Raw genomic sequence first — 18,774 nt, 5'->3', positions numbered from 1 at the left:
CTCAAAAAGATAAAAGACCAAAGGAAAGGGACCATATGTAGAAAAATGTTTATAACGGAACTTTGTCTTTTAATAAACACCCTTTGGGGGACTGGTGGAACATAACATTATATATGAATGTAATGGAATAGTATTGTGCTCTAAGGAAAAAAGGATTAGATTCAGAGTGATAATGTTTAATATAAAATTTTGAAATAATCTCTTTGTTCTCTCTGAAGCAAACTCAGAGAGTGCCTCTTCCTATGTCAGCAAAGCCAGCCAAGGCTGACTCTACACTCCTTAAGGAGACCTTTAACCTAAGACACTATATCTTGAATAATGAGGCTTTCCTTTGTATCTTATTATCTACAGACATATACTATGTTATGGCATATTAATGGTAAATAAAATATAGACATCTTAGGTCATAATTTCTATTGAACTTTGTTTAGCCTTTTCCTATGTCAGTTATCTGTTTAGAGCAGGAAGCCTGCCACTCACTAGCGGTGGGATTTCCTTCCTTGTCACCGAGACATATGTTTACCCAGCTGGAATCGCAAGGCCTGACCAACATTACTTTGTTAATTGTCTTGTCTTACTAAATTTATGATTTGTTCAACTAGGAGAGTTCCTTCTCACAGCAAAATGTATATAAGCCAGAAGATTTCTGCACTGGGTAGCCAGAACATTTCTGGCTCCATAATGCATTATGTTACCATTTTCTTTAACAGGGAATTGATCAATTAATTAATTAAATCATAAAATGTATGCATTTAGCCTGTTGCCTTTTCTCTAACCAAGTTTTCAGGTCAACAAGAGAAATCTGGGAACGCTCCTGTGAGCTGATGAAAACTGAAGCAAGCAGAACCAGGAAAATAATTTATACAGTGACAACACTGAAAGGGAAACAGCTTTGAAAGACTTAAGAACTCTGACCAATGAGTTGATGAGCAGCCACCATTCCAGCTTGTGCTATGACAGAGCATGGCTCCCACATTCTCATACAGAAGTGATGAATTTCAGAGGTGTAGGAGGAATACATTTTCTAACAAGGCCAAGATACGGATCTTTTTTTGCCTTGATTATATTTATTGTTGGGGAAGGAGTGCTGGGTGGGTATGTTCAGATTCTGAGTTATGAGTGAAGGAGAAGGGAGCAATAGTGGTTCCCCTAAATAAGGAAACATTTGCAGTACACAGAGAAGAAAGCAGATGGAAACTGAGATACAGATACACGGAACAAGTTTGGAATTATCCTGTTAAATTTATTCTATAGTAAAAAAAATAATAAACCTTACATAACTGAAATGTGTGGCTTCACATACACTTCCCTTTTTCTGTACTTTTTCTGTAGATATGATCATGTTTGTTGATGTTGGTCAAGTTCACAATAATTTTTAAAGATTTCATGGTGTGGTTTTCCGGATTTTTGATTGATACGAGGTATTTGCTGCATTTCCCATTGCATCCTTCCTTCCACCGATTGCTATTGGCATCCTCATTAATATCCTGACTTGGTTGATGGAAGGGAAGGGTGGAATTGAGGGTGACTGGACATGAGGCTCAGGACTCCTGGGTTCCCAGAACTGCTCTCCCACCCCTGCCAGATTACTGGGTCCCTTCCAGCGGGATAAATGATAACCTACTGAGGAAACTTTAGTCTTTCCCTGCCCATCCCCACTCAGGGGGCTATAACTCCGGGCTGGGACGCGGATAAACAAGACCTAAGTTGGAATCCTAGATCGGGGCGACCCCAGGTCAATCCCTTTCTGTCCCTGAGCCTCAGTTTCCTCATCTGAAAACGGAGGGTGTTGGATTAGAGGCTCCCTTAAGGCTGCTTCCAGCTCCAGATGCCGGGATACCAGAGAAGGGTCCGGGGTGGGAGGGGAGCTGTTACAAGCACCGCCCAGTTCAAGTGCCTACTCCCGGACCACGCGGTCCAGAGAGCAAGCAAGCCCTGTCCGGAAAGATGGAAGACTTCCACCTCCTCCAGAGGCGCTGCAGACCTTCCCAAAGAGCGCGCCCACTCCGCTCTAGCCCGTCTCTATCCTCCTCCTGGTGACGTCCCGGGCCGGACCGGAGGCGGGGCCGATCCGGGGGCGGGTCCGGGGCAGGAGTGGGCCTCTAGCGCACATAAAGATCCTCCTGCTGGAGCCTCGAGCGCACAAGTGTCTGTCCTGCTCTCCTAGCACAGCCACTGCGATGGCCTCTACACCTCGCACCCTGCCCGCCACGGTGCTGGGCGCTATGGAGATGGGCTGGCGCATGGACCTGCCCACCAGCAAAGCCTGCATGCAAGCCTTCCTGGAGCGCGGCTACCGAGAGGTGGACACAGCCCACATATATGGGCAAGGCCAGTCTGAGACCTTCTTGGGCAGCATGGACCTGGGGCTGAAGGACGGCAGCAAAGGAGGTAAGCTGGCCCCCGCCCAGCCCCCCGGGGTCCGTGCTACCCAGTGTCGTGCAACTTGAACCCCAGGCCAGCCCTGGCAGGGCGATCCTGAGGCCGTGCGCCCTCGACCTTCCCTCATGTGGCAGTCTGGGGAGGGCACCGTGGAGCACTTGACCCTGACCCTGGGCTCCGAGGCGGGTGTAGCGCCCGCCTTCTCATCTGGGACTTGTATCCTCAATCTCTTGACCACGGTTCTCTATCCCCGCTCCTGCAGGCCCTACCTCCCCAATGCATTGTTTTTGGGGTCCCCGACACCTGTGCAACCCCAGCTTCCACCTGGCCAGTGGATCCAGAGGCCATGCACCCTAATCTCCGAGACGTGCCGCCCCCCACCTGCACAGTGTAATTCATCTCTGCCGCTCCCACCTCTCTGGAGTAATTTTCCCTCCCTCAATCTGCTGGTCCCCAAACACTCTGACTTCACCGGGCACCTACCTGGTGTCTTTTGGAGAACACCTGCTCCCAAGAAGTCCTCAGTGCCTGGACAGTCAGGCCTAAACAGTAACTGGATTCTAATCCTCCTTAGGCGCTCTTTGGCTAGTAGCCTCCCGATGGGCTCCCTGCCCCCAAACTTGCTCCCCCAGGGCTTCTTTCTAAACCTGCCAGGCTGAGTTAAAGTTTCTGGCCAAGGGTAAGGGGAGGAGACGTTGCAGACCTTGGGTGGAAATCTCTGGGCAGTTTCGCGCAAGTCGGGCAGAGGACTTTTCAATTTTATGTGGGACACCTCATAGACCATGGAGTTTGGGGCAAGGGAAATGGAGAAAGTGGGTGTCAGGAGAGTTCTGTCTCAAGTTTGTGATGCTACTTAGGGCCTCGATGGGGGCAGGAGGAGGGACTCAAAGAGATTCTTCCCTTCCCTGAATGGGGCTTGGGGTGCCTTCCTGGGGCACTGGACTGCTGGGCTGGCCTGACCACCCCTGCTACTCTTCAGCCAAGTGAATGAGCCCCATTTACCAAATCAATCCTTCACCCTGCCCGGGGTTCCCTCATTCCAAACTACCCCCCACCAGAGTAATTCCATGATCTGCTGCCTTCTCAAATTTTCAGAAGTGAGAGCTGGAAGGAATCTTAGAACCCAGAGTGTTAGAGTTCAAATGAACCTTGGTGGAATGGCTAGAGGAAGGGAACTTAGTGATCATTTTTCTCTCAACTCCTTTTTTTACAGAGAGGGAAACTGAGGCCCAGGAATTGAGATGATTTCTCCAGGGCCACACAGTGAATGAGCTGTAGGGGTGGGACAGGCCCTGCAGCCCAGATGTTCTTTTTACCACATATTCCTATTTGAGCATTGCCTATTTCATCCTGGTGTCCTAGAGGCAAGAAGGGTTTTGGGATTCAGTATTATAATTCAGGGCAGCCACGTGATGCAGTGGATATGGCACCAGACTGGAGTGGGGTCAGATTTGGCTTGAGACACTTAGTAGCTCTGTGACCCTGTGGAAATCACTTCACCCTGTTTGCCTCAGGTTCCCCATCTGTCAAATGAAGTGGAGAGAGACATGGCAAACCATTGAAGTGTCTTGGCCAGGAAAACCTCAAATAAGGTCTAGAAAGGTCAGATACATGTGAAAACACTGGACACACACCCACACACACACACACACACACACACACACATACATTATAGTTCTATACACCATGTACCTGGGTTCAAATCCCAACTGAGAACTTTCATTGTCACCTTGAGAAAGTACTTGAACTCTCTGGGTTTAGATTATGGATTTAGAGAAGGAAGAGACATGAGAAGTCATCACATTCCCAACTCTCTCTTTTTACAGATGAGGAAACTGAGTCCCAAAATGGATCCCCTTCCCCCAGAACGTGTACAGGCACAAGTTTGGGCTAAATGCCCTCTACAAGCCTTCCAACTCTCAACTTGTGTTTCCATAATCCCTGGATTATCTCTCCAGCTTCTTGATAATCAGGACCCTTTAACCACCCCTCCTCTCCCATCCCTTTCCCCACCCTCCACTGCACACTTTGGCTGAGTCCTATCCCTATCCCTGAAAGCAAAATTCCAATCAGAACCCAATCTTCTTGGCTCCTGAGAGAGGGAGATGGAGTATGACACTGAGGAGAGGAAACTACTCAGGTGACTGGACTGCTTTCCATGGGTAGCTGGGAATCAAGAAGACCTGAGTTCTAATCCAGCCTCAGACACTGACTAGTTTATTACCCTAGACAAGTCCCCTAACCTCTGATTGCCTCAGTTTCCTCAACTGTGAAATGGAGATAATAATAGCACCTACCTCCCAGGTGGTTGTGAGGAGCAAATGAGTCATTTATCTGTAAAGCATCTGGAGGTACTTCATAATGCTGGTGTCGCCTGGACAGGTGACTCAAGCCTGGGAGCTCAGTAACATGTGAGAAGGAAATTTAAAATGATACCTTATTAAGGGGTTCAGACCAGCCTGGAGTTAAACTTGGCCTTTGTCCTCTCCTCCTGACTTCCTGTCTCCAGATCCCCTCCCCCTCATTCATCTAGAATCTAGAGTTGGAGATCAGAGATCATTTGGTCCAACCCACCTTCTCCTTCCAGGGGCCAGGAAACAGATCTGGTGAAGTGACTTGTCCAAGGTCACAGAGCTAGTGAACAATAAAATCCCTTCTCTGACAGATGAGGAAACTGAGGCCCACAGTGGTTAAGAGACTTGCCAGAACAGGATAGAAGTGGCCCAGTCAAGATCTGAAGCTCAACCCCCTCTTGAATCCAAATCCTGAATTCTGTCATCTGTCACATAAACTCACACACACACACACACACACACACACACACATACACACACACACAAACACACACACACATATACACACACACACACACATACATACACACTGCCTCTCATGAAAGCCCATGTCAAGTGACTTGGACAAGTCATTTTTCCTTTCTAGATTTTGGTATTCTCAACGATAAGATAAGACACTGGGAGCAGATCAGGGTTTCTTAACCCTGGGGTCCAGGGATAGCTTTCAGGGGACCTGTGACATGGGAGAAACAAAAATCCCATCTTTCTTTTCACTAAGTTCTTACAGAAATGCAATATTAATCTCTTTCAATTACTTAAAAACATTGCTCTGAGAATGGGTCCATGGGCTTTGCCAGATTGACATAGGGGTCCGTGAAGAAAGGAAGGAAGCAAGCATTTCTTATATGTGTCCCATGTGCCAGGCACTGTGTTGAGCACCTACAAATACTGTATCATTTCAGTCCTAGGAGGTAGGTGCTACTTTTATTCTTGTTGTTCCATTTTATACTTGAGGAAACTGAGGCAGATAGCATTTCCATGACCTGCTCAGAGTGACACAGCTAGTAAGTATCTCGGACAGAATCCCAACTCAGTTTGTTCTCCAGGTCCAGCAATTAATTTGCAGCACCACCTATGCAACTCTAAAACCTGTTTCTAAAAAATTAAAGTAGATGGCAAGGGTGACTGGGAAGGGCAGTAGGGATCCTAGGGAAAACTATGGGGCTGTAAAAAACAACAGACATCAATAAAACCTTTAAAATAAATGTCATTTGGGGCAGGTAGGTGGCACAGGGAACAGAGCACCAGCCCTGGAGTCAGGAAGACCTGAGTTCAGATCCAACCTCAGACACTTGACAGTAGCTGTGTGACTCTGGGCAAGTCACTTAAGCCCATTATCTTGCCTTCACCCTCTCCAAAAAAAATAAGCAAATAAATGCCGTCTGTTTGGATACAGGGCTTAGCAGAGTCTGTTGCTTGAATTGAATCTCAGCCACTTCTACCACCCTCTTTCCTCCCAAGTGAAAATTGCCACCAAGGCCAATCCCTTGGAAGGGAAGACCCTGAGGGCCAGCAGCGTTAGGTCCCAGTTGGAGGAGTCCCTGAAGAGGCTTCAGTGCCCTCGAGTGGATCTCTTCTACCTGCACTTGCCAGACAGGGACACCCCCCTGGAGGAGACTCTGCAGGCCTGCAATGAGCTACACAAGGAGGTGAGAACAGAGGGTGGTGGAGAGGGACCATTAGGGTATGGAAGGTGAGAGCTGGGAGGGCCTTTAGAACCTAGAATGTCTGAGCTGGGAGGGCGTTTAGAACATGGGATGTCAGAGCTGGGAGGTATCCTAGAACCTAGAATGTCTGAGGTAGAAGGGACCTTAGAACACAGACTGTCTGAGCTGGGAGGGGCCTTAGATCACAGGATATCAGAGCTGGAAAGGCCCCTAGCACATTCATCAATCATTAAAAGTTATTTATTAATTATCTGATATGTGGCAGGCACTGTGCTACAACTGGAGATGAGTGAAACAGTCCCTACTCACAAAGACATTTTGATTATTTCCTCCCTCTCTCCTTCCCTCCTTTTCTCTCTTTTTCCTTCCCTCCTGCTCTCTTTCTCCCTCTCCTCCCCTCCTCCATCTTCTCCTCCCTCGCTCCCTCCCTCATTCTCTCCCTCTTTCTCCCCTGCAGGGTAAGTTTGTAGAGCTGGGCCTCTCTAACTATGCCTCCTGGGAAGTAGCTGAAATCTGCACTCTCTGCAAGAAAAATGGCTGGATCGTCCCCACTGTGTACCAGGTGAGCCCCTCTCTGAACTCAGAATGTTGCTGGGCCTCCTGGGGTCCCTTCTTGGCCACTGGGATCACCTGGTCGCCCTGGTAGGGAGCTTTTTGGCCATCGAAGTCATAGAGGGTCAGGTCCCACAGGAATCTGAGACACCATCTGGTCAGCCCTTCATTTAATAGGACAGGAAACCTAGGACCAGAGGAGGGAGGGACTGATTCCATGGCACAAGGCTAGTAATTGGCAGCCTGGGCTTGTGATTCCCAGTGCTTTGTGGCAGAAAGGATGCTGGCTTTGGAGACATGGTTCGAACCCTAACTCTGTCACTTCCTACCTATTAGACTTCTCTGGGCCTCAGTTTCCTCATCTGTAGAGTGAATGAGTTGGACTAGACCTGCAGCCAGTGTACTTCACTCCTTGACTGGGACTGGTTTGGGGCATTGTCCCTTCCCTGAGTCTCCCCATCTGTGCTCTCCTCCCTCCTCACAGGGCATGTATAACGCCATCACCAGGCAAGTGGAGAAGGAGCTGTTGCCCTGCCTGCGTCACTTTGGAATGCGATTCTATGTCTTCAATGCTTTGGCTGGTATGAGGGAAAGGGAGGAGGGGACCTGGGATGGGCTAGTAGAATGAGTCCATGAAGTCAGGAGATGTATCTTTGGTACTTGCTAGCTGTGCATCCATGGGCAAATTGCAACCTCTCTGAGCCTCACTGGCCAAAGTGGGGAAATAACACTTACCATATTACCTCACAGAGTTCCTGTGGGATGGCATTTTTTAAAGATGAAGATCATTCCAGAAATCTGAAATTATTGTGGCTTCCCTTAGACCTACTAGGGCACTACTCTGGGCTCAGCTTGAAGGAGGGGGAAGATAGTGTCCAAGGATGGGAGGTGGGGGGAGTCCCAATGGGGCCAATTAGAAATGGCAGACATTCATCCATACATAAGGAACCTTGTGAGCCACATAGTAGCTTAAAGTGGGACATTATCTGTGTTTTCTTGTGTGCTTATTTCTCTTGTGAAACATTTTGTAATTACATTACATTCACTCCTTTGCCCTCCAGGAACTAGCCTTCCCCTCTTCCTCCCTCCCAGTTCTGGAAGTATGAACCTATGAACCTTGGTCATCATCCTGGGATGGGGTGGCTCAATCTCATCTCCTTTCCCCTACTTACCAGCCTGGTCACTTTTGCTTCCAAAATGCCCCCTGACTACAAAGTAAACTTTATGAGGGCAGAGACATTTTTGCCTTTGAATCTCCACCTAAAATACTGACTTTTGATTGCTTTGCAGAAGCTTAATAATGTTTAGGACTTGCTTTTTCATTCATCCCACTTTTTCCTCCATTACTGCCAAGTGGAAAATTGAGGCCTCCACCTCGTGCAGTCTTTTGCCTTGTACTGAGCTCTGCACCCATGTGGGTATCCTTAGCCCTCTGTGGAATCTCTGGGATCTTTCCATCCTTTCCACAGGTGGTCTCCTGACTGGCAAATACAAGTATGAAGACAAGGACAAGGAACAGCCTGTAACCCGATTCTTTGGAAGACATGTGTCTGAGATGTACCATAAACGGTGAGCTGCCTATGAGTGAGCCAGAGATGGGAGAGTGTCCTGATCCCTCCCAGATCCTTGGGTCCTCTTTCCTGTAGGTTGGGACCCTCTTAAATTGTCCTGACTCCAGTGGACTGATTCTCCTGGTGTTATAGGAGTGTAGGAGGGAGAAGAACTTAGAAGTCACCTCCCTCTTTTTACAGATTGGGAAACTGAGGCACAGGGAAATGAAGAGACTGGCTGACGTCACAGAGCTATGTGGCAGCTAGCTCTGACTTTTGAGCCTGAGTCTTCTGGCTCCAAATGCAATGTTCATTCTGCCATCTCTCTTGCCTCTCTGATCTCACTTTCATGTCCAGAACCAGTGGGACTGAGCCTGGAATGAGGAGTCCCTAGGGCTTAATCAGAGTTTCACATCTTTCTTTAGAGAGGCTATGCTTGATAAATGGTGAAAAAAAAAATGTTGGCCTGGAAATCTAGGTCTCTTTTTATCATGAACTAGCTCTTTGACTTTGGATGAGGCCCCATCTCTGATTCTTCCTTTCCCCATCTGTAAAATGGATATGAGCCTTGGGACACCTCTCAGGAAGGCATCCCACACCTCAGAGTGAGGAGGACCTTCAAGGGCATCTGTTCCAATGCAGACTTGTACAAGAACCCTCTTGGAGCCATCCCTGACAAGTGAACCTCCAGCCTCCACTTGCAGACCCCAAACTCCCCTCAGAAGCTCAGGCAGCTTCTTCCCCTTTGGGGACCCTCTCACTGTGAGGAAGAGTTTCCTGACATTGACACAAAATTGACCTCACATACATATATGGCAGGTGTTCTTCTGCCCTCCCACCTGCTCCCAAGTGTAGACCAAGCAGCCCCCAATCTCTTAACCCTTCCTTGAGTGTCTGCCATGGAGGGGCCTCACCTGCCTCTGGACTCTCAGTGTCCTCCCCAGAATGGGGCTACCAGTCCTAAAATGGGCCCTTTAGGGGTATCACTTGTGATGAGATGGGTGGTTCTGGGGAAAAATCACCCTAGAGGAATGAAGATCTTAGACAACATGTACCCAAAGCCTGTGTCCTGTGCTCATAAATTGTTCATTGGTTGGTAGCCTGAGCCTAACCAAAGGGCACTTTGGGTGCTGTGGGATCCTCACTGGGAAAGTGCAGCCCCACTTGGAGGTTTACAGTGGACAGCACCTGTGGTCACATATTGAGTGGCTGGTGGATCCAGGACTGTAACTTTGCAAGGGCTGACTGCCTCTGTCAGGGCTCATGTGATAGGGAGCCTGGGTTTTCTGCCAAGCTGAGCCCACACACAGGCCTTTCTGAGGCCAGTCTAGTGGCTCTGACCACTGAACTACCCTTTCTGTCCATTCAACATAGCTACTGGAAGGTGCCTCACTTTCAAGCCATTGCTCTTGTGGAGAAAGCCCTGAAGGCATCTTATGGGGCCAACGCTCCCAGCATGACCTCAGCATCCCTCAGATGGATGTACCATCACTCCCAGCTCCAGGTAATGCCCCACATACCCCAGGAACCCACCCCTTCCCGTGAGCCCTTTAAGGATGTGGGCCCCATTCCCAGCTTTGCCATTACTTTCCTTCATAGAAATATCTCTTCCGGAGTTCTTCTGGCCTTTGATCCAGGTTTTTTAGCAAAATTGGATAAATACTGTTGGAACAGGACTGGTTAATAGGCACTATAAAGCATACTTCCTGAAGCCCTGAGGTGGAAAAGAGATCCTTTTGTAATTTTCCTTTTGTACACAAAAGCTCTGTCTCAAACTCTGGGCTCAGCTTCCTCCATTCTGAAGGAAAAGGGAAAAAACATTTATATAGCTCATATTAGCCCTGGAAGGTAGGTGCTCTTCTTATCCTCATTTCACCTTTGGGGAAACTGAGGCACACAGCAGTGATGTGACTTGTCAGCTCCAGGTCACACAGCTACTAAATATCAGGTCTTCCATCTTGCCACTGGGCCATGGAGCTGCTTCTGAATCACTTATGTGTCTTCCCATGTGCCTTTTAATTCTATTTGTCTATACCTTCGTCCAACCGTAATGTCCCATGACAGTAGCTGGTCAGAGTGGACAGAGAGCTGGCCTCAGAGTCAGGAAGGCTTGGATCCAAGTCCACGCTCAGACCCTTTAATTTCAATGGCCTTGGGCAAGCCCTTGTGTTTACTTCCTCCCATCCAATCTCCAAGGAAGACTCCTGGAAGCTGCCTCCTTCTGGATTTGCAGAATAGTCCGTGGGTCCCCTGGGGCCAGTTGGATCATCTCTTTGTTGCTTTACCCCCTTCTTTTGTGACCACACTTTCACTTCTATCCAACAAGCATTGATGGGGTCACTGAACTGTGCCAGGCTCTGTATGAAGCCCAATGAATTCAAACACACCATTGAATGATATTTCCCCCTTCAAGGAGGTGCCTTCTAATGAGGGGTAGAATGCACACATAAATAAAGGCATGACTATGTGAGCGTGAGAGAGCAGTAACAGGTAAGAGGAACAGGGTAGGCTTCCAGGAGCAGGTGGCATTGGTGCTGAGCCTGGAAGGAAGCTGAGGATGCTGGGAAGTAGAAAGGAGACCATTCCAGGCATGGGATGTGAGCCAAGCAAAAGCACCAGGGTGGGAGATGGAAATCGGGTTGGGAAATACAAAACCATCCAGCTTGATGGGAAGTGTGGAATAATGAGAAATATGTGTGGAAAACTAGGCCAGATCCTTGTGAGCATAAGCTTCCTTGGTTACATGTTGAAGCCTACATACACCCACCTTGTGTCTTACCATTGCCCTGGGGGTGGGAGGAAAGGCCTGCAAAAGATAGGGGGGGGGGGGTTTTCCTAGATATAATCTCCCATTAGTATAACCTCCCATTAGATATGACCTCCCATTAGTAACCTGGAGCACTAGGGGGAGAATATTGGTGTTAATGAGATGCTAAAGTTTTGTGTAAAGGGAGATGCAAGAAGTCAGATGGTGTTGGTTTTCATGACTTTTCCAGTCATTAGGATATGCAGCTCACATGTATGTATGTATATAGCTGATTCTCTCTCTCTTCTCCTGGCAGGGTGCCTGTGGAGATGCTGTTATCCTGGGCATGACCAGCCTGCAGCAGCTGCAGCAGACCCTGGCAGCAGCAGAAGAAGGCCCACTGGAGCCTGGAGTGGTGAAGGCCTTTGATGAGGCCTGGAACCTTGTTGCCCATGACTGTGCCAACTACTTCCGCTAGCTTCAGCCCCTGGAGAGATACTCCTCATTGACCCTGACTGTCCACATGCTCTCAGCCCCATCAGCCAGCCTTTGTCTTAACCTGTTGCAGCCTGAACTCCATCTTTCAAATTGCCCCTCTTCTCTGAATCCTTGGTTTGCTAGCCTCCTCCCTGGAGTTGAGACCTCTGGCCTTCTGCCCTGTTGCTCTTACTGTTGAGAAGGGTAAGGACCGAGACCAGTTCTGTCCTGTCCTGTTGGAATAAAAGGCAATGTTGCACAAGAGAGTGGCCTGGAGGGAATTATGAGTGGGACTCTTTTGGAGCCTGGGGTTGGGTCCTTGGTGGGAAGGTGCCTAAGATGATGACTAGAATGAGGATTTCCCTACGTAGTGAAGGAACTGACCTTGTTCAGGGAATTTCACACCTTAATCAATGTTCTCCCAGATGCATACTTGGGCACACATTAAAGTGCTCTATGAATTAGTTATTGTGTATTCATCTCCCTGGGAATCAGTGTCCTCGTCTGTCAAATGGGGATATTCTAGGCAAGGGGTGGGGAACCTGCATCCTTGAGTACACATGTGTCCTTCTAGGTCTTTGGGTGTGGCCTTTTCACTAAATCCAAGTATTACAGAACCAATCCTTTTATTAAGGGAATTTATTCTGTGAAGTTTGGATTTGGTCAAACGATAGCACATGTGGCCTCTAGGCTGCAGGTTCTCCACCCCTGCTGTAGGTCTTCTCTTGCTCACTAGAGGAAGATGCCACATAAATCTTAAAGTGCTATGGAGAAATGGCAGTAATCCTAGCTGACATTCATACAGGGTTTTGCTCAACTTGCATAACTTCCTTGAGGGCAAGAATTGTCTCACTTTGGAGTTTCATATGGTCCTATCTCTACAGCTGGAAGCAACCTCAGAAGCAATCCTTACTTTTCTAATGAGAAAAACAGGGTCTGGAGAGGTAAAGTAATCATCCCAAATAAACATCATAGGTTAGATTTTGAACTCAAGTCCTCCTCCTACTGAACCAATAGTCTTTCAGCACCTATCGCAGGCCTGGTACACAGCAGGAGCTTAATAAATGCGTTTTTGATGGATTGTTAGAACTGTGTCATTTACTGTTCTGTTCAGATTAATCTTCTCATCATTAATGTAGAAATACTAAAATCCTTTCCAGTAAAACCAGGAATAAAGCAAAGGTATCCATTGTTACAATGATACTTGGTAAAACTCTGGATTTGCTAGGTATAGCATTGATACATGAAAATAAATTGAGACAGAAAGTAGAGGCAAGGAGGAGATAAAGTTATTGATTTTTGCTTATTATATGATGTTTCACTTAAAAAATCCTAGAGATTCAACTAAAAAAATCCCTAAACCAATAACTTCCACAAAGTAGCAGGACATAAAATAAACTTACATAAATAATCAGATTTTCTATACATTATCAACCAAACCCATCAGAAAGAAACAGAAATTCTATTCTATTTGGTTACAGAATTTATAAAATATTTAGAAGTCCACCTAACAAGTAAGAAAGAGAATCATTAAAATATAACACCACTCGTTATCAAAAATACCGACCTAAATACATGGAAAACTATTAATTGTTTGTGGCTCAGCTTGCCGATATAATAAAAATGAAAATACTATCTAGTTAATGTAGTTATGTAGTGCTGTCCCAACCAATTGGTTAATTTATAAAATGATAAAAATAATACTAAAATTCACTTAAAGGAAGAAAATTACTTTACTTTCATATCTAGGAAGTTTTTTTTAAAAGTAGGTATAATAAAGAAATAGCACTTTCAGGTGACAAACTACATAATAAAACAATAATCAAAAAATTATTTAGTACTAGCTATAAAGAAATAGAAAACTGATCAGTGGAACAGATTACATGAATAAAACCTAGATGAACATAGCATTAATAATTTGTTAAACCCAAGTATCCAAAAAACTAGAATAAAAACTTTTGTATTTGACAAAACCTGTTGGAAATCTGGAAAGTAGGTTAGCAGAAATGCAATTCAGAAATGTACTTTAAATTTTAATTGCAATTTAAAATTCAATTTAAATCTTAAATGCAATTTACTTTCTAATCTATACACTATACTATATTTGCTATGTAATATATTATGCTATATACTATAATTATATACTATATAGTATAATACTAATCTATATACTGTCATTACTATATTATATCTATACTATACTATACATACTATAATTACTTTCAAATGGATACAGGGTCTACAGTGATGTGCAAATCAATTGAGATAAAGAAAAATAAATTTGAAGCCATAAAATATATTTCAAAATTTTTAAATCTTTGAAAACTTTCATGTATAATGTCCCTCTTTTACTGTATACATTTGTTTTATGTGATTTAGCACTGAGTTTACAAGATTTTTGACACATTCTTTAATTTTTAATCTTAAAACTACACATTTTTATTAAGTTAATTTATTTATTTTTAGTTTTCAACATTTGCTTCCATAAGTTTTAAATTTTCTTCCCCTCCCTCCCTACCATTTCCCCAAGGCTGCATGTAATCCAGTATAGGCTCTACATATTAAACATATTGTCACATTAGTCATGTTGTACAGAAGAATTAGAGCTAATGGGAGTAACCCTGAGAAAGAAAAACAAAATAAAACAAAAAAAAATAAATCAAGAGTCTGCTTTGATCTGCATTCAGATTCCAGATTTCTTTTTCTGGATGCAGATTGCATTTTCCATCATGAGTCTTTTGGAATTGTTTTAGGTCCTTGCACTGCTGAGAAGAGCTAAGTCTATCAAAGTCGGTCATTACACACTGTGGTTGTTGTTGTGCACAATGCTGAAACTACATTTCTTTTTCACATTATGTATTAGGTGTACTGGGGATGAACAGTACAATGTTTTTTCCAAGTCCAGCTTTGATGATAGATGACTCATAGATTTTTATTGGGGATTCAAATCAGGTGAGTTTCCAGGTCATTGAAGAATGCTTATCTCTCTCTCTTATGGATAAACATTTAACCTGCTGTGATGTGTGGCATAGTGGAAGATATTTTGCAGCATTTCTGCCTCAGCCACTCAGAAGCTGTGTGATACTAAGCATGTCACCTAAATTCTCTGAATATCAGTTTCCTCATCTGTAAAATGGGAATAGAGTTGTTGTAAGGACCAAAGGAGATAATGTACGTGTAAAGTACTTCACGAATTTTAAAGCATGATAAATCTATTTTTCAAAAGAACTGAACTGGCTTCAGCCTTTCCTTTCTCATGATCCTCTGCTCATAGTGTGAATCTTTCACAGTCAGTGACTCATAAGAGACAAAGCTAAAGAGGAAAGATCAACATCTGTCCCCATGAAGATGGACCTTGGTGCTTTGTCTCACTATTTATTTTATTTTAGGTGGAGATGAATCAAGAGGCTCTGACCTTGTGGATATGGAAAGGTCAGGAGACTAAGGCACCAGGACTCTGGAGTCTAGGAGTAGGAGTCTATGACAGGTTTCATAGCAAGTCTACTACTGATGTCCTGAGAAACAAGGAAAGACCTCCAGGTCCCAATGGTACCTGAAATAAAGAATCATCCTTCTGTCAAGCCTCATTTAGATGGGAACTTGATGGCACCAATTCTATGTAGAAATATTTCTTTGATACACAAAGTAGAACAACACTATAGATATCATATCATATCACAAACAAATTAGAGAAGCAAGGAAGGAGATTTTTTCATAACACCATGGATAGGGAAAGAGTTCTTGACCAAACAATATATAAGAGAGACCCACAAGACATAAAAAGGACAATTTTATTCACATCAAATTGAAAAAGTTTTACATAAAAAGCCCAATAAAACCAAAATTTAAAGGAAAGCAAGAAGCCGTTAGAAAAATTATAGCAAGTTTTGCTGATTGAAATCTCATTTCTCAAATATATAGAGAACTGAGCTAAACTGAGAAGATGATGAGTCATTCTCCAATTGGTAAATGGCCAAAAGGTATGACTAGGCAATCTCAAAAGAGAAACTAAAGTTATCAAAAAACATACGAAAATTAAATGCTCTAAATCACTAAAAAACAGAGTGAATTTCATTTGCATTTCTCTATTTTTTAGTAATTAGAGTTGGCAATCCGAATTGTTTTAATATGCATTTCTTTGATTACCATCTCACACCTATCAGATTGGCTAACATGACAGAAAAGGAAAATGACAGATGCTGGAGGCACTGTGGAAAAATAATGCACTCCTGGTGGAGTTATGAACTGGTCCAAGCATTCTAGGAAAGAATTTGGAACTCTGCCCAAAGGACTATAAAACTGTACATAACCTTGCCTCAGCAATACTACTAGATCTGTATCACAAAGGGATCAAAGGAAAAGGAAGAAGACCCATATGTACGAAAATATTTATAGTAGCTTTTCTTGTGGTGGCAAAGAATTTGAAATTAAGGCAATGCGTATCATTTGGGGAATGGCTGAAGAAGTTGTAGTATATGGTTGTAATGGAATACTATTGTGCTATAAGAAATGATGAGCAGAAAAACCTGGGAAGACTTACATGAACTGATGTAAAATCAAGTGAGCTGAACCAGAAAGACTTTGTATACAGTCACTGGCAGCAATATTAACACAATGTGTGTATTCGTCCTTCATTGCCAAAGAAGACCATGTCATTAGAGAAATAATGACATGACTTGCATTTGATTTTGTTTTGAGTGAGAGAGGGCTGTGCAGGTCATTAGCTTCACCTCTCCTCCAGAGCCATCTGAATCCAGTGATCAGACATTCTTCAGGATGACTGGAGATGACTCAGGATGAGGCAGTTGGGGTTAAGTGACTTGTCCTAGGTCACACATCTAGTGTCAAGTATCTGAGGTGAGATTTGAACTCAGGTCCTCCTGACTTCTGCACTGGTGCTCTATCCACTGCACCAACTAGCTGCCCTATTAATACAATGATTCACTGTGAAAGACTTAGCTACTCTGATCAATACAATGATCTAAGACAATTATAAAGGAAAAATGTATTCATTTCCAGAGAGACAACTGGACTCTGAGTACAGATTGAAACACATATTTTTTCACTTTATTTTCCTTTCTTTTTTCCCTTACAACATGTCTAAAGCCAAAATATGTCTTGCATGGCTTTATATGAATAATGGATATTATATTTCTTGCCTTTTCGACAGGTACAGGAGAGGGTGGAGGGAGGGAGAGAATTCGTGACTGAAAAGTTAAAAAGCATTTAAAATTTAATTAGAAAATGTTTAACAAAATAAATAAAAATACATCAAAAATCAGAAAGAGTTAATTGGAGGAAATCCTTGTTGCAAACTTCTGTGATTAAGGTGTGATACCCAAGATGTATGGAGAATTAAGGTAGGTAGCTAAGCATCATGGGTTGATGCAATCAGGCATGTAGTGCCCAGCACAAAGTGCTTGATACTTTGATTAGTTGGTAGATTGCTTTGCAAATATTAAATTTCTCTATAAATGCTAGCCATTTTAGTTATCATTCAAATCTATAAGAACAAGAACCATCTCCTGGTGTTCAGTCGTGTCCAACTCTTCATGACCCCATTTGGGGTTTTCTTGGCAGAGATACTGGAGTTCTCCAGCTCATTTTTTAGATGAGGAAACTGAGGTAAATAGGGTTAAGGGACTTGCCCAGAGTCACACAGATAGTAAGTATTTGAGACCAGATATGAATTCAGGAAGATGAGTTTTTCTGATTCCAGGACTAGCATTCTATTTACTTTGCCACCTAGATTTCCTGGCAGATCATGGTCAAATGATATAAATAGACAGATTGAAAAACAAATACAAGCTATCAAATACCATGTAAAAAATACTCCAAATCTCCAATAATAAGAGAAATGCATACTAAATTAAGCCTGAAATTTTCACCTCACACCCATCAGATTGGGAGAAAAAAAAGGACAACTGTTGGGGGGGTTATGTATGGGAAGACAGGCACACTGGTATATTATTATTGGAGCTAGGAACTGTTCTGACTATTCTGGAAAGCAGTTTGGACTTATACCCCAAAAGTAACTTAACTGTGAATACCATGTACCCTCAAATGATCAAAGACCAAAGGAAAGGACCCATAGGTAGAAAAATGTTTACAAAGGAATTGTTTGTTTTAGTAAAGGGAATGACCCTCAAGTAGGGAATGGCTGAATATTATATCATATATTGATGTAACGGAATATTATTGTGCCCTAAGGAAAAAAGAAGGTGTTAGATTCAAAGAAATCTGGAAACACTTCTATGAGCTGATGCAAACTGAAGCAAGCTGAACCAGGAAAAATGTATACAATGACAAGGTTGTAAAGGAAAACAACTTTGAAAGACTTAAGAACTCTGACCAATTCAGTGACCAGTCCCTAATAGAGAATGGTTCCCACCTTCTGATAGAGAAGGGCTAGACTTCAGAGGTGTAGGAGGAACACATTTTCTGACAAGGCCAATGCATGCAGCATTTTTTTCCTTTCTTATATTTATTGTTGGGGGTGAGATGGGGAGAGAATGTTTTTTTGGGGGGTAGAAGTTATGAGTGAGGAAGAGCATAAGAGGAGTTCCCCTAAATAACGAAACATTTGCAGTATGCAGAGAAGAAAGCAGAAGTAAAGAGAGATACAGATAAACAGAACAGAATTGGAATTACCCTGCTAAATTTATTCTACAGTAAAAAAAAAAATAAGCTTTACGTAATTGAAATGTGCGGCTTCATATGTATTTCTCTTTTTCTGTTCTTTTTCTGTAGGTATGATCATGTTTGTTGATGCTGGTCAAGTTCACAATAATTTAAAAAAGATTTTATGGTGTGGTTTTCCGGAGTTTTGATTGATACGAGGTATTTGCTACATTTCCCATTGTATCCTTCCTTCCACCGAGTGTTATAGGCACCCTCATTAATACGCTGACTTGGTTGATGGAAGGGAGGGGTGGAATTGAGGGTGACCGGACATGAGGCTCAGGACTCCTGGGTCCCCAGAACTGCTCTCCCACCCCTGCCAGACTACTGGGTCCCTTCCAGGGAGATGATAACCTAGGCTGGAA

General features: G+C 43.9%; 1 protein-coding gene across 1 annotated transcript; it reads left to right on the top strand.

Moving 5' to 3' along the window:
• The first annotated feature begins 2,062 nt into the window (after positions 1-2,062).
• LOC140504303 (aflatoxin B1 aldehyde reductase member 2-like) lies at positions 2,063-11,992 on the top strand. The gene is made up of 7 exons (XM_072609103.1): positions 2,063-2,391; positions 6,198-6,385; positions 6,861-6,965; positions 7,440-7,536; positions 8,425-8,524; positions 9,880-10,009; positions 11,568-11,992. The coding sequence occupies exons 1-7, from the start codon at positions 2,181-2,183 to the stop codon at positions 11,727-11,729; spliced, it is 993 nt and encodes a 330-aa protein (XP_072465204.1). The 5' UTR covers positions 2,063-2,180; the 3' UTR covers positions 11,730-11,992.
• The last annotated feature ends 6,782 nt before the right edge of the window (positions 11,993-18,774 follow it).

The sequence above is a fragment of the Notamacropus eugenii genome, chromosome 5 (assembly GCF_028372415.1).
Source record: "Notamacropus eugenii isolate mMacEug1 chromosome 5, mMacEug1.pri_v2, whole genome shotgun sequence".
In the NCBI taxonomy this organism is placed as follows: domain Eukaryota; kingdom Metazoa; phylum Chordata; class Mammalia; order Diprotodontia; family Macropodidae; genus Notamacropus; species Notamacropus eugenii.
This window is presented reverse-complemented; position numbering and strand designations above follow the sequence as displayed.

Coding starts and splice junctions, on each gene's coding strand:
- LOC140504303 (XM_072609103.1), top strand. CDS start 2,181: ATGGCCTCTACACCTCGCACCCTGCCCGCCACGGTGCTGGGCGCTATG. Junction 2,392..6,197: donor GAAGGACGGCAGCAAAGGAG/GTAAGCTGGCCC, acceptor TTTCCTCCCAAG/TGAAAATTGCCACCAAGGCC. Junction 6,386..6,860: donor GCAATGAGCTACACAAGGAG/GTGAGAACAGAG, acceptor TCTCCCCTGCAG/GGTAAGTTTGTAGAGCTGGG.